Source organism: Engystomops pustulosus, chromosome 5, assembly GCF_040894005.1.
Source record: "Engystomops pustulosus chromosome 5, aEngPut4.maternal, whole genome shotgun sequence".
Lineage (NCBI taxonomy): Eukaryota > Metazoa > Chordata > Amphibia > Anura > Leptodactylidae > Engystomops > Engystomops pustulosus.
This window is the reverse complement of record NC_092415.1, coordinates 54122975-54137620: the sequence shown is the minus strand read 5'-3', so window position 1 is coordinate 54137620 and position 14646 is coordinate 54122975. Positions and strand designations below refer to the sequence as shown.

General features: G+C 42.7%; 1 protein-coding gene across 4 annotated transcripts in view; it reads right to left on the bottom strand.

Moving 5' to 3' along the window:
• B4GALT6 (beta-1,4-galactosyltransferase 6) overlaps nucleotides 1-13760 on the bottom strand; it is a 59746-nt gene extending 45986 nt beyond the window's left edge. The window contains exon 1 of one of the 4 annotated variants that reach the window (XM_072152022.1): nucleotides 13740-13760. Coding sequence is in view for 2 of the 4 variants with exons in the window: in XM_072152020.1 (XP_072008121.1) it covers nucleotides 8599-8716 (118 nt within the window). In the remaining 2 variants the exon portion in view is untranslated. Of the gene's footprint in view, nucleotides 1-8598; nucleotides 8940-13381; nucleotides 13434-13739 lie in introns of those variants that run through there. The other 3 variants (XM_072152021.1, XM_072152020.1, XM_072152018.1) reach the window with 3 other exon arrangements.
• Nucleotides 13761-14646: the final 886 nt, after the last annotated feature.

Below are 14646 nucleotides of genomic sequence, written 5' to 3'. Positions count from 1 at the left end.
CACTGTGTATACCATCTCTGTGGAGTGTGCACAGCGTGTGAGGAGTCTCTGCCGCCTCATGTTATGCCATGTAAAGTGCCGCATAATTCGGTAAATTAGACTATTGGCCAAAACGCCACACAAGGTGCCCAAACGACATCTACCACCAGGATAAAGGATTGTAAACTAAGCACATTACTTGCTGGTGTGTGCCCCCTCTGGCAGGATCTACTCTTTTTATGCCATGCTTTTTGAGAAAAAAAAAAGGCCCAATTTGCATATCTTGAAAGCCTTTTTTTCTTAAAAACAAAGGCATATGAACCATAAAGAAGAGCAGATCCTGCCAGAGGGATCAACTTGGTTTACAATCCTTCATCCATGTCCATGTTTTATTTGCATATCTAGCTGTTTTCAAAATATGTTGTTTGATAGGAAAAGTACAAGATCTGATTGAAAAACTATGTTTGTGTAGCGATATATTTTATATAATCACTAGGATATACTGTTTGGCTGTTTCTAATTCAATTCATACTTTCGATGCAACGTGCGGATGGGTCTATCATTTTACAGAATGTGGTTTCCTATGCACTGGCGTAAGGCGCCATATTACTCAATGGGCCCAGAATGCTTTGCTGTTGTGTGGATTTATTATAAAAAAAAACCTGAGCTTCATTGAAATAAAGTGCTGAGCAGGAGAACCATGCTCAGCAGTCAGTAATAAGAAAATGCAAAGCAGCACCCACGGAAAATCAATAAATCACCAAAGCATTTAGTAAAGAGAAGGCAGGCTCTCACATGCAATAAGGAAATGCATTCCCGAATCTCCAGGGGCGTGGGGGGCGGCTAAGGAACACGAGATGTATGCTGCAAGGGTCATGTGCTCAAGATCATATGGTAATTATCTCATTACATCAGAAGGAATAGAAAATCTGGATCAATATAGACACTGCCCTGTTTCACTCATGTCTAGTAATATCACCCATGTATTAGAAATATAGCTGTATTCAGAAAAAGGAAAAAAAAGACACTCAACGTAATAATAAAACATAAATAATGTCACAAGAACCTATAAAAGCCATAAAACTGGTAGAAGGAAAGTCACAAGACAGAAATCCGTCATGTCATGAATTCCACATGACAGAAGGTGCACGTCACCCGGACAGAGGAGCTGTTGACAAAACAATAGGCTAATGAAGGGGATCGTTTTTCAGATGAGACAACCATGGAGGTGGCCGCTTCAGAGTGGCTACTGTGACACGGCAGATAACAGCTGGACAACAGCACTCAGTCTATTAATGCCGCAATGTGAGACGCAGCTTTTATCTTACCACCTGTCTACCTCCGGGTGAGGCCAACATTGACATACCTGGCATAAAATATTTAGTACAATCTAAATATCCAAAAACCAGCCAATAATAAGAGATGCAGAGCAATATTCAGGCTTCATTTGCACATATTTGCATATACTGGCAGTGACAAGAGGATCCCCCTGCAGCTGCCCATCACCTGTGTTTTGGAGGAGTAGACGGTATATACCACCTGATCCCTGCAGGGTATACAGACAGGGTGATGATGCTTTCATGTGACACTGCTCAGCACAGAAGGGCCACACACCTAATACATCAAATTATTGTCACAAGCTGCTTTATCTGTCATGTACCCTAAACATCACAGGGTGACCTTTATAACGTATAATGTAAACTTTAAGGTAAGTACACAAGACACTGACCTGCCAGCTTACATTATCCAGCAATACATATACAGGAAATGAAGGATCGGTAACAATATGTGAAATGGAAGGGACAAAGAGCCACATTCCTGCGTTTAACCATCTCATGTTCAAGTCGTCCGGATTCTAGAAGGAACAAAGAACCCTATGTATCCACCTAGAGGGATGAAGAAAGTAGTCTGCCCAGGTTCACAGTAGGTCAGGGAAGTTAGAGGTCGCTTTATGGAGACTTTGTCATGCTTGCTGTTAAGGGGGACTTCTTTAAAAGATAGCCAAGAGGCAATGTTTTCCCCATCACATCCTGGAAAAACATATTTACACATTTCCCAGGTTCACAATAGTCAGAAATGACTATGGATCCTATTCCCTCGTTTTGACTTTCAGTGGCCTATAGGTGATATTGTCATCTCATTAAAGGGAACCAGTAACCACATTTTTCACAAATACAGGTAGACACAGGTTCCCATAGAGCCCTAGTAACAAACCAACACTTATTTTAGCTATAAATTGTTCCTCTGAGATTCCCATATATTCAACTTTATAGTTTTACCTAGTATCTAAGCATGGCTACAGCGAGTCAAGGTGGGCGTGGCCTCCTCAGGCTGAATCCATCAGCTCCTCCCCTTGCTATCTCTGTAATGTCATGTGACCAGGGTGACATCATCGCAGGTCTTATAGTTTTTGTAGCATTAGAAAACTGTATATATATCTCATGAAATCACAGCAGCAGCATGGAGAGGTGTAGAAGTCCATGCAGGCTGCTGTGATTGTTTTATGTGGTCAGATATGTACAATGGGTACAGTTTGTTAATGTTAAGTTGCTTAAGAAACGGTGATGATGTAAACCTGATCATATGACATTAGGCCACGCCCCTCAACTCCCTCCAAAGATGCATAGATACCAGGCAAGATTATAACTCTGATTTATGGGGATCTGAGGGGAACTATTTTTAGCCAAAATAAGGGTGTCAGATTACTAGGGCTCTATAAGAACCTTCCACTACCTGTTCTTGTGAAAAACGTGGTGACAGGTTCCCTTTAACACTGTATTGCTCACAGAGCAGCATGGAGGATGCCATACAGAAAGCTCAGACAATTCATAAGGCACTTGAAGGTTGGGGCCATCCCAGGAGTCACTGATCTATAAAAAATACCCATATAAAGATCAATTTTTTTTTTTATCAATGCTTCATGGCTATCAAGATAAGTTTCTGCTCCTAATGAAGGCACTATGCATGACCTACTATTGGCTTAGGAAGCATTTTGCAACCCAGAGTGTACATTCATTATGTAGTCACCCATTTATCAATTGGGGGGGTAGAAAACCCTGCTTTCATTAAATGCTCTTCTCCTTGTGCTCATTTACGTAAACGCCCCAGACAGCGGACAGAAGACGCTGCAGTGGAAAGTCTGTGTTAAAGTGATACTTGTTATTTTCTCACTGAAAGTTGAGAATACAAGCAGTCCAAACACCTCAGTTACTTACTCAGCACTGGTTCAAGATATAGCCAGCCTCGGTAAGAAACCTAGTAGTTTCAGAGGCTTTGCAGTAGGCCTATAAAATATTTGCCACAACTCGTATATTTATATTGTGTAATAGAAACAACCTGTTACCCAATTGTGGAAACACAATTTCAGCCCATTTACCTTCTATCTGATCTTCTTCCTATGCTCAACCGAAAAGAAGTGGTGGTCCTACTGCATGCATACGACTAGAGGCCCTGCACAATGAGGATGGGGAAACTTTACACCAACGGAAAAAAAAACTGGAGGACATATCCAGGAGCAACCATATACAAATTAAAGGGAATCTGTCAGCAGATTTAACCTCACAGCGGTGTTGGATAACAGCGCTACAGATCTGTACAGCAGCAGAACTGTGAAAAATGCATTTATCCAGACATTCCAGGATTGCAGCTGGATGCGAAAAAATGTAATCCAGGATTGCAGATGGATTCAGAGCACTGGTGTGTGTGAGAACTCTTCAGTGAGCACAGCACAGCTCTGTCCCTCTTAACCGCTATAGTATTCAAACAGAAGCATGAGGGAGGGGCTGAGGAGCAGAACAGTGCAGAGACATCACACACCAGTGTGCTCCAAATCCAGCTACAATCCTGGAATGTGAATGCATATTTTACAGCCCTGCTGCTACCTTCTATAGCTTGGTATGGTACAAATTTGCTGACATAATCCATTTAATAGTAAAGGATATATCTGCCATGAATCCATAAAAATAAGTTTTCCAAAATGGACAGTCTACCTGTACATTCCCGTACATTGGTTATTTTACAAATCTGGGACACTCAGTGAGATTTCTAACTTTCCGCTACTAAGCAGTACAGAAATTTATCAGGTTATAATCCGTCAGTCTGACACTTACCATTACGCAAATGAAAAGCAGATAAACTTTTTTCCTGCCGATATCAGAGGTCCAGGGTTCTCACAGGTTACACAAGTTCAGAACCCGGGTGAGCAAATCTCTTTAACCTCTGAATTCTGGACAGCGATAAATGTACCCAGTCAATACCAACTGGAAATTTTTATTAAGTTTTATTAGCAGATGAAAGCCAGGTACAAAATGCATATGCCCACAAAACACTGCAGAGCAATGCTGTACAATGTCACTGCCACACCAACACAATGTCACTGGCACACTCGGAAATCTTGTAATAAAGATCCCAAGCAATATAGTTCCACACTTATGAATGACCAAGAAGTAACTACATGCAGCGTTACATCTGAACAGGGGCCTTGCATCAACAACAAAAAAGAAGCGGTCCCTTTAAGTTACTGCCAGATACCAGCACACATCTAACCACCCGTGACGGGAGGTTCTGGCGTTTCCTTCCACTTTTCATGACTCAAGTCCTTTTTCCACTTCCTTGGTTGCAAAAGTTCTTCCCACTAAATATTAAAATGTAGACAAAGTCAGCTCAAGGTCACCATACACATCTGATGCATATCGCCTTGCAGGACCACCACCTAATGTGTATGGGGGTGTCCAGCCTTCGCCTGTAAATGGGAAGCGGAAAGAAGAGTCTGCTATGTTTTTTTTCATCCTAACTCATCCTTTCTTCCCAAGGGACATAAGCTTCCATTAGAGGAGTCTGGCAGCAGATTACCCCTTTCTCCCTTGTGAGAACACATGAACGATAGGCTCTGTAAACTAAGCATGTTCATGGTTAGGGAAGAGGGGGATCAGCTGTCGGCCAAATAAACAACTAACTTATGCATAAAAATGGAGTTACTAATGGGCCCCATTCATCAGGGACCCCAAGTGGACAGACTTCTAGGTTTCTGCCGAGCTTCTTCCCACGGAGCTATAAGACATCCAACATTCACTGGCAGCTTCCAGAAGATCAAACAGTAGCCCTTTAGCCCCTTAGCAGCCCATGAGCGATCGGGGTGTGAGGTCCGTTCACAATGCCATGAAAAGAGTTTTGTGGCTCAGGAACACAGCTCATACACGGGTCCAGGAAACCACAGGAGTCCATTAAAATACATGCGATTTTGCGCTGACCCTTGGCCCATAATTATGTTTGTACATGTACAGTGGATACACCAAACAATATAGTTACATGAGATTCACCACTGACCTTCTTCCATTATACTGTCTCACTGGCAATATCACTGCCATGTAAAATTCACTTTATTGCCCAAGATGTTACTAGTGGGTAGTATAATCTTTACTGCCAGTAAGTCAGTGGCCACCCACAATACCCGTGGTGTAATAGGATCACACTGGCAAAGATACCTACAATAAGTTTTGGGCAGGATGCAATCTATAAGCAGAATGTTAGCACAGCAGAAGGAAAACTATGAGCAACACAGGATGGGAAATAGACACAACTTCTGTTTCATCACAACCCTGACAGGACCCAGTCACCACTTCTCATTGGGCTCATAAAGCCGAGGATGACAGATACGGATTCCTATCGCTGTGGAGTAACACTGATCAGGATGAATACAATGTGACATATCTCTGCTTTCTCATAGTATTTCACATAGAACCCCCCTATATCCATAGATGTAATATTCACACACCCCTCATATAGGGTCAAACATCCTCATGCACCCCATATTCTTATTCTATGCTGGATTAAGAGGTCCCAATACTCACTCAGGACATTCTCCCTATGGAGCATGGTTATCCTAACAATAGTTATAGCATCCGGCAGGTTTTCCCAGTATTTACATGTGAGCTCTATGGGTACAGGGACATGTATGAGTACATTACTCATACAGCAATGTGGAATATACTAGTGATATGCAAATAGTGGATAGAAGGAGGCATTCTCTATCCTCCATATGTGCCAAAAGAAGGGGCAGCGGCTGTTTCCCTGCCTTTTAATGTTTCATTTCACCTAATAAACAGAAAAGGAAACCATTGAGTCAACCCACAGCGTCTGCAAGGACAAGGCACATTTCTGCTGAATCCCACAACGACATTTGCATGAGACTCAGGAAATGTTCTCTTTAAGCCTGGCACACCACTGCATTTGGGTGGTATGACATGTGCCATGTACTGATAACAGCGCCCCGATCACATCCTAGAAGTACTGTAATACCATGGACCAGGCAGACATACCTAGTATTAACAGTGCATGCTGGGAAAAGCTTCAGGTGACCAGCTCATACAGAGGCTTGTGATATGTGACACTATAAGCAAGTGGGAAAGTCCCAAAGTAACATATACACTATAGTATAGCATGACTTCTGCTTTTCCATAAACATTATGGCTTTAGACATAGCATTCCAATAGGGGCTAGGGGGACACTTTTTGTCCTCCATTGGCATAAAGGGGGATACCATATCAATCAATTTTTTAAGATACTCAAGTTAAAATGGACAAAGCCAGTAGCAGACATCCTCTGTGTAGTGGATGTAGATATATATATATATATATACACACACACACACATATATTCTTGGCTACCATTCATTACAATGGGAGCATTGTAATTGCCATTAATATTTTGTGAATACATATGAATGACCAGATCAGATTGATTTAAAGGGGTTTTCCAGGATTATGATATCATCAAAATCTGATTGTTGAGTGGGCCAATATCCACAATCTCCATCAATGAGTTCTTTGGAGAGGCCATAACATTTCTCTACTGCAGCCTCTCCACTGCAAACAAAGCACAGCGCCAGTATAGTATAGTGGAAGTGCTTGGAATTGCATTCAAGTGAACGGGACTGAGCAGCTGCATGACTACTTAATAAGAACACTTTTAAGGGGATCTGGTACCTCTCCTAAATATTTAGTAGGGGGTACACCTCCTACTCTATCACAGGAAAAATTTGGCATGTTCTGATTTCACTGGACATAAACTCTGGACTGAACCAAGCATGAATGTATATGAGAGAGACGCAAGGAATGGCTGTAGACTGAACAAGCTTCTAGATACCATTAGGCATGCAAGATTCACACAGCAGGCCCTCCCCTGACAGGGATCTAGCAATGTCTCGGTGTCGGAGACCTCAGCGCGGTTACTAATGGACACATAGTTACCTCCCGACACAAAGATATTTGCATTGGCTTCAGTCCTAATGACATTCTTTAAGCATTGCTACTGGACTGTGAGCCTCATCTATACACAGGCCAAGTAGGAATGTGCCTATCTTTATAGGACAGATTCCTATACCCTGTCACATTCCCAGGATAATGAAGACAAACCTACCCACCCCTGGGGTGCCACCAGGAGCACCTCTCAGCCATTGCACACAAACTACCAGTTACACCCCTCCAGGAACCAGTCGCCTAGCAATAAGAGTCCTCTGTGACATCAATACAAGCCAAAAGTTACATTAAAGTATCATTATTAAAGGGACGTATCCTAACTGGCAACATAAAAGTTATAACATTTTGTAGTTGTCCTCCTGCACATGTCATAAGAACCATCCCCTCCAACTGGTTCCTGAGTTTGTCCCTCCGTGCTCACTGTATCACAGATGCGTATTCCATACCTGCCTAAAAATACAGAAGAAGGACCCCAACCACGGGTCCGATCACCCCATACACATAGCTATAACCATAATACTGGCACACCGCAGGACACCAAGTGACATCAAGTGACATCTAGCTGTCATCTCTCACAACTTACACAGTAAAATGATGCATTACCTGTGGATTTCCCATACAGATTTGCATGAGCGAGACTCAGAAATACTGATCCACACATTGCAGACATTTTCCTTGCATGACTTGACCCTTGGCATAATTTTGCCTCCTGTTACTGCAGATTTCCACCTTTTGCAAAATATGTGGTAAAATCTGCTGCAACATCCAGGGACAATAAACCTAATTCATGACACGGACAAGCAAGTCATCAGACAAGTTCATTCATTGCATTCGGGAATACTCCCATACAGACAGATAAGAGATCAGGGCAATGATGGGTGTTAACATGCCAACCAAGTTGGTAGCACATGTCATCCGGACTTATCCGAATAGTAGGCGCTCCGTATAATACCAGATTCCATAGTTCACCCTATAATGTAGGACATCTATACATTACATATATATATATATCCCCTATTATAACGTGCCCATGTAGGGTACAATGATGTGGACGCTCCTGGACGGGCATATACCCACCAGAGCTGTGCCTGGTACAAGGGAAAGGGCACAATTCTTCCTGCCCAATAATTATAATGACAGGGTGATATGACAGGTCTCCATGCAGGGTGCCAGAGGTTTACATAAGCAGCAGTACTGGCACATCTGGTGCCCCCCATGCTGTCCTAAACAGGTGCCTATGTGCTAAATGGCAGTCATGAGGGGAGCAGCCCCCCACCAGCACCATGCCATTCAGCCCGCTCCAGAAAGGAGTGGCAGGGCCCTGCTCACCCCCTGCCCCCTCACAGGCCACGGTGCCACTCACCTATGCCGGGGGCCACATACACGAAGTACAGGCAGGACGAGGACAGCGAGAAGAAGAAGATAAAGGCGAAGATGGAGCGGTTAGACACCCGCAGGAGCCTCCCGAACAGAGGCCTCATGCTGCCCGTAGACGGAAGGCGGCTCTCAGAGGAGCTCGCAGGCGGACCGGGGGCTGCGGCTGGAGGACAAGCCCATCGGGTGACAGGAGTGATGGGACGAGGAGGGACCACACCACCGGGAGGAAAAGCCGGAGATCGCGGCGGCGGCGCTGGCTGCACACAGGCTGCTACACCAACCCCCAGGGGGAGGGGAGAGGAATCACATAGCAGCGGCGGCGGGAGGAGGAGGGAGGTCACTGGGAGGAGGAGGAGGAGGAAGAGGAGGAGGGGGGCACCGGCTATAGGAGGGACTGCTCAGCACTGCACGGGGGTCCTATAGGAAATTACATCTGTACAATCATCGGGGAGGGGGCCCGGCATATGGGAGGATATACCGTATATAATGTCCCTCACAGGGAGGGGGCCCGGCATGTCACACATATATATACATCATCACATAGGGGGATATACCGTATATAATATCCCTCACAGGGAGGGGGCCCGGCATGTCACACACATGTATACATCATCATATAGGGGGATATACCGTATATAATATCCCTCACAGGGAGGGGGCCCCGGCATGTCACACACATGTATACATCATCATATAGGGGGATATACCGTATATAATATCCCTCACAGGGAGGGGGCCATAGCATGTCACACACACACACACACATATATATATATATATATATATATATATATATATATTACATCATCATATGGGGGGAATATACTGTACATAATATGTCATAGAGATATATACATCATCATGTAGGGCAGTGGTGGCGAACCTATGGCACGGGTGCCAGAGGTGGCACTCAGAGCCCTCTATATGGGCACCCTTGCCATCACCCTAGGGTAGAGTTTGCCAGACAGGACTCAAGGCCTCTTGCAGTCCCAGGCAGCCCAGGACCCTAGAAGGAAGCTACAATGATCATCCAAACTTCCTCTCCTTCTTTCTACTGTATTGGTGTCCTCAGGTGCCTATATAATTTAAATCTGTGAAAGAGCAGGGAGTCATAAGTTACTGCTTACATTGTCGCATTGGCACTTTGCGAAAAATACCCAGGTTTTGGTTGTAGTTTGGACACTCGGTGTCTAAAAAGTTTGCCATCACTGATGTAGGGGGATATACCCTGTATAATAGCACTCACAGGAAGGGGACCATAGCATGTCACACACACACATATATATATATATATATATATATATATATATATATATATATATATATATATACATCATCATATGGGGGGCATATACTGTACATAATATCATACACAGGGAGGGGACCATAGCATGTCACACACACACACACACACACACACACACGTATATATATACATCATCATATGGGGGGCATATACTGTACATAATATCATACACAGGGAGGGGACCATAGCATGTCACACACACACACACACACACACACACATATGTATATATATACATCATCATATGGGGGGCATATACTGTACATAATATCATACACAGGGAGGGGACCATAGCATGTCACACACACACACACACACACACACACACACACACACACGTATATATATACATCATCATATGGGGGGCATATACTGTACATAATATCATACACAGGGAGGGGACCATAGCATGTCACACACACACACACACACACACACACACATATGTATATATATACATCATCATATGGGGGGCATATACTGTACATAATATCATACACAGGGAGGGGGCCTCCACATGTCATAGAGATATACACCTTATATAGGAGGATATACCCTGTATAATATCCCTCTCAGGGAGGGGGCCCCCAGATGTCGTAGAGCTATATACATCATCATATAGGGGGGATATCCCTTGTATAATAGCACTCACAGGGAGGGGTCTCCACATGTCATAGAACTATATAGATCATCATATAGGGGGGGATATACCCTTTATAATAGCACTCACAGGAAGGGACCATCCACATGTCATAGTGCTATATACATCATCATATAGGGGGATATACCCTGTATAACAGTGCTAACATCTGTACAATCATCAGGAAGGGGACTGCTCAGGATGTCATACTGCTATCTGTTTGTATCACCATCTTGGCTGCTTGCCTTATACATAGCTCCCAACCGTCCCGATTTTGACGGGACTTTCCCGTTTTTCGTACCTCTGCCCCGCGTCACGGGCAGCTATGATATTGTCACGGATTCTCCCCCCAGGTCCCGCTGTGTCCCGCTGCTGTGTCCGCATAGTAAATACTTTGAAAGTCTGAACTCACAGTACAGAATGGCTTCTACAGACATCGGGAGGGAATCCTTTTCAGAGAAGTGTCGGGCTTAGCGCAGAGCAGGAACCACGTCATCAGCTTCAGATCTGTCCATATATGGTCACTGCATCTCCTAGGGTTCCCCAGAGCAGACATCGGGCAGGGAATCCTTTTCAGAGAAGTGTCGGCTTAGTGGAGAGAGCAGGGACCACGTCATCAGCTCAGATCTCTATCTGTCCATATATGGTCTCCAGGTCTTCCCCAGACACAAGCTCTTTATATAATTAAATTAAATAAAGTTTTGGCCAGGCTGAGATTCGAACCTGGGACCCTCTGCACCATAGACAGGAGCCTAACTAACTGAGCTATAAGCCCAGTGATACAGAGCTGAGGATTTCTGGTAAGTAAGACATGTTATCTGCCATTTACACTGTGATACAGACTAATGCACTGATATATAGAGAGGGATCTTCTCAGAGGTTATTATTGTAATTATTGAGACTATTATTATTATTATTATTATAAATTTTATTATTATGGAGATGATTATTAATAATGGTAAAAATAATAATAATCATCTCAATAATAATAATAATAATAATAATAATAATAATAATAGTCTCAATAATTACAATAATCTGAGAAGATCCCTCCCTATATACCAAGGCAGTATATAGTTCTTAGTTACCAAAATTCTCCACTTGTTAATCACAGAGGTTATAGCTCAGTGGGTTGAGGCGCTGTGTTATTATTGTACATGGACACTGCAGGTTCTGGGTTCAAATCCCAATGAGGATAATATTTTTTTTTTTTTAAATTATGATTTTTATTATTTTTAATATGGCTAAAATTTGGGGCGTGGCCAGGGAGTGATTGGGGGTGTGGCTTAGGGGGTTCGCCTCTTGTCCCTCTTTCCTTTTCCCAAATGTTGGGAGGTATGAACCTTATATATATATATATATAGTGACCGTACAGGGGGGGGGATATATCCTATACAATGGTGCTCAGATATATACATCAGGGAAGGGGCCGCTCAGTATTTCATACTGCTATCTAAATAAATCATCACCTTAGATATAGATATTTCTGCCCAATATTTCTCCCCAACTGTTCTAGTTGCCCACAGCAGCCACTCAGAGCTCAGCTTTTATTTTCCCATGTTGGTTAATAAAATTCAAGCTTAGCTCTCATTGGTTTCCATGGGCAACGACCAGTTTTACCTATATGATCCGTTTAGTAATCAATATACCAAACACAATGCTGCATAAATCTGTACTATTGTTCCACTGTTTATATGGGTGTGTATAATGCTGGGAGGGAATTGCTAGGCCGGATGTGTCATAGTTATCTATATGGATCATCTAGTCTACAGTGATGTGGACCAAATAGTGTATAGGAGCGTATAGCTATAGTAAGGGGTTACAGGGGTCCTCCAGTGTATATTGTGCACGGGACACATAGTTATAGTGAGGACTGTTCATGAAGATATGTCTTATATCTCACTTATTATCTACATGTATCATCTAGTGTACAGTGATTAGGTTTATACAGTCTATATAAGTGTATATAAGGGGACTGCAAAGCAGTATATACCTTATATATGTTTTATAGTCAGTGTCTACATCAATATGGATCCTCCAATGTGTAATGCGCAGGTTACATACACTGTATAGGAGGGGACTAGTCAGCAGTATATACCCTATACATGTTTTATAGTTAGTGCCTACATCAACAGGGATAGTATAATGTATAATGAGCTTATTACATACAGTGTAGAGGAGGGAACCGATCATCAGTATATACCCTATATACTGTATGTTATATAGTCAGTGCATACATCAACATGGATCCTCCAATGTATAATGAGCTGATTACATAAAGTGTATAGGAGGGGACTATTCAGTGCTATATATCCTATATATATTTTAAGCCTTTTGCTCACAAGAAAGTTTGTTCAGTGAAACTTGACCTGTGTCATTGAGCAATTTCAGTCCAGTGATTCAAATTTTGGTTCAGGAATTCCTTCAAGAGCATGTAGGGGCTTTCTCGGTCCAAACTCAATTGTAGTCCCTAAGCTTTAAAGTCAGAGAATACACAGGGGTGCTCCTGCCATGAAGCAAGTTGGCCCTATTGGTGGCACCACACTCAGGAAGTGGGGCAGCATAAGGGTTACAAAGCAGGACCTGACACCTAAAATAGTGCTAAGAGTGACCCTCTCTGTGCTGGGAGGAGATTGGCCTAGAGGAGTGTAAAAGTGTAGAGATGACTGTGCTGGTCCTGCCTCCCATACACCTGCATGGGCATACCACTCTCCCATTCTATAATTCACCCCAGGAAGCTGATAGGTCACATGACTTTAGCCAGAGGTCCATCACTTATTGGTCACTGATTGGTCACTTTTAGACATGGAGAGCGAAAGTTACCATATCCTGTTTACAACCAGAGCCATCTTATGTCAGTTGTCAGTCTGTGCCATATTGTGTCAGTTGAGCCCAGGGCCGCATCTGCCATGAGACAGGGTGAAGATCCTGCCTCAGGCGCCAGATGAACGAGGTGGGCGGCAACTGCTTCTTGTAATGTTGGTGATTCGGGCAACCGCCACCACAAATACAGACCTTCCACTGAGAAATATTAATGGCATCTATGTCTCACAGATGCCATTGTTGTGCAGAGCAGCTCTCTGTATTCGCTAGGGGACCCTGCACAGAGACAGCGCAGTACCGTATATACAGTTGCATAAGCCAAGTTTTTCAGCATAATAAATGTACTTAAAAACCCCACCTCAGCTTATTGCTTGTTCATGTCTCATGGTGGAACTAGTAAAAAAGTAAAAAAAATATTTAATAATAATAATAATAATGTTATTCAATAAAAAATAAAGTAATAAATCAATAAAAATGCCCATAAGGCCCATAACATATAAAGAGACATATTACGCAAAAAAAGGCTAAATCATAACAAAAACCCCACATATATAGTATCACCGCATCCGTAACAACCCGTAGAATAAAAGTAAATAAATATTGAACCCGTATGATGAATGCCGTAAAAAACTGTAGAAAAGCCCACAAAAATTATGATTTTATTAATAGCATTATGGGTTTTTGTATCAGATGTTCATATTCCTGAAATACCCCTTTAAGGTCTTGGAAAGGAGATTGGTCATGGTCAGTTAGGATCACATGTTTGGATTAATAATCCAATTGGTACTTTCTTAATATTAGCTTGGCATTTTTAACTGGACATGAAATAGCACGATAGTACGGTAATCAGGGGTAGGTGATGCTTAAAGGAAACCTACCATGAGGAATCTACTATCAAAAGTAGATCTGATGGTAGATTCCTCCTGCCTGCATATAAACTGTAATTTAATAATCCTGGAATCTGACCTAACTTGTTAAAAAGCTTTATTTTAGTCATATGTAAATTAACTGCAGAGGCTACTGGGGTGTGGAGTAGCCTTAGATCCCAGCGCTTGGCCAGGCTGGTACACGCCCCAGTAGCCTCTGCAGTTAATTTACATATTACTAAAATAAAGTTTTTTTAACAAGTTAGGTAAAATTCCAGGATTATTAAATTACAGATTAGGGCAGAGGCAGGCAGGAGGAGTAGATTCCTCATGGTAGGTTTCCTTTAAGCATATATAATGTATATGTGATGATGGGCATATATATGTCACTACTGACAT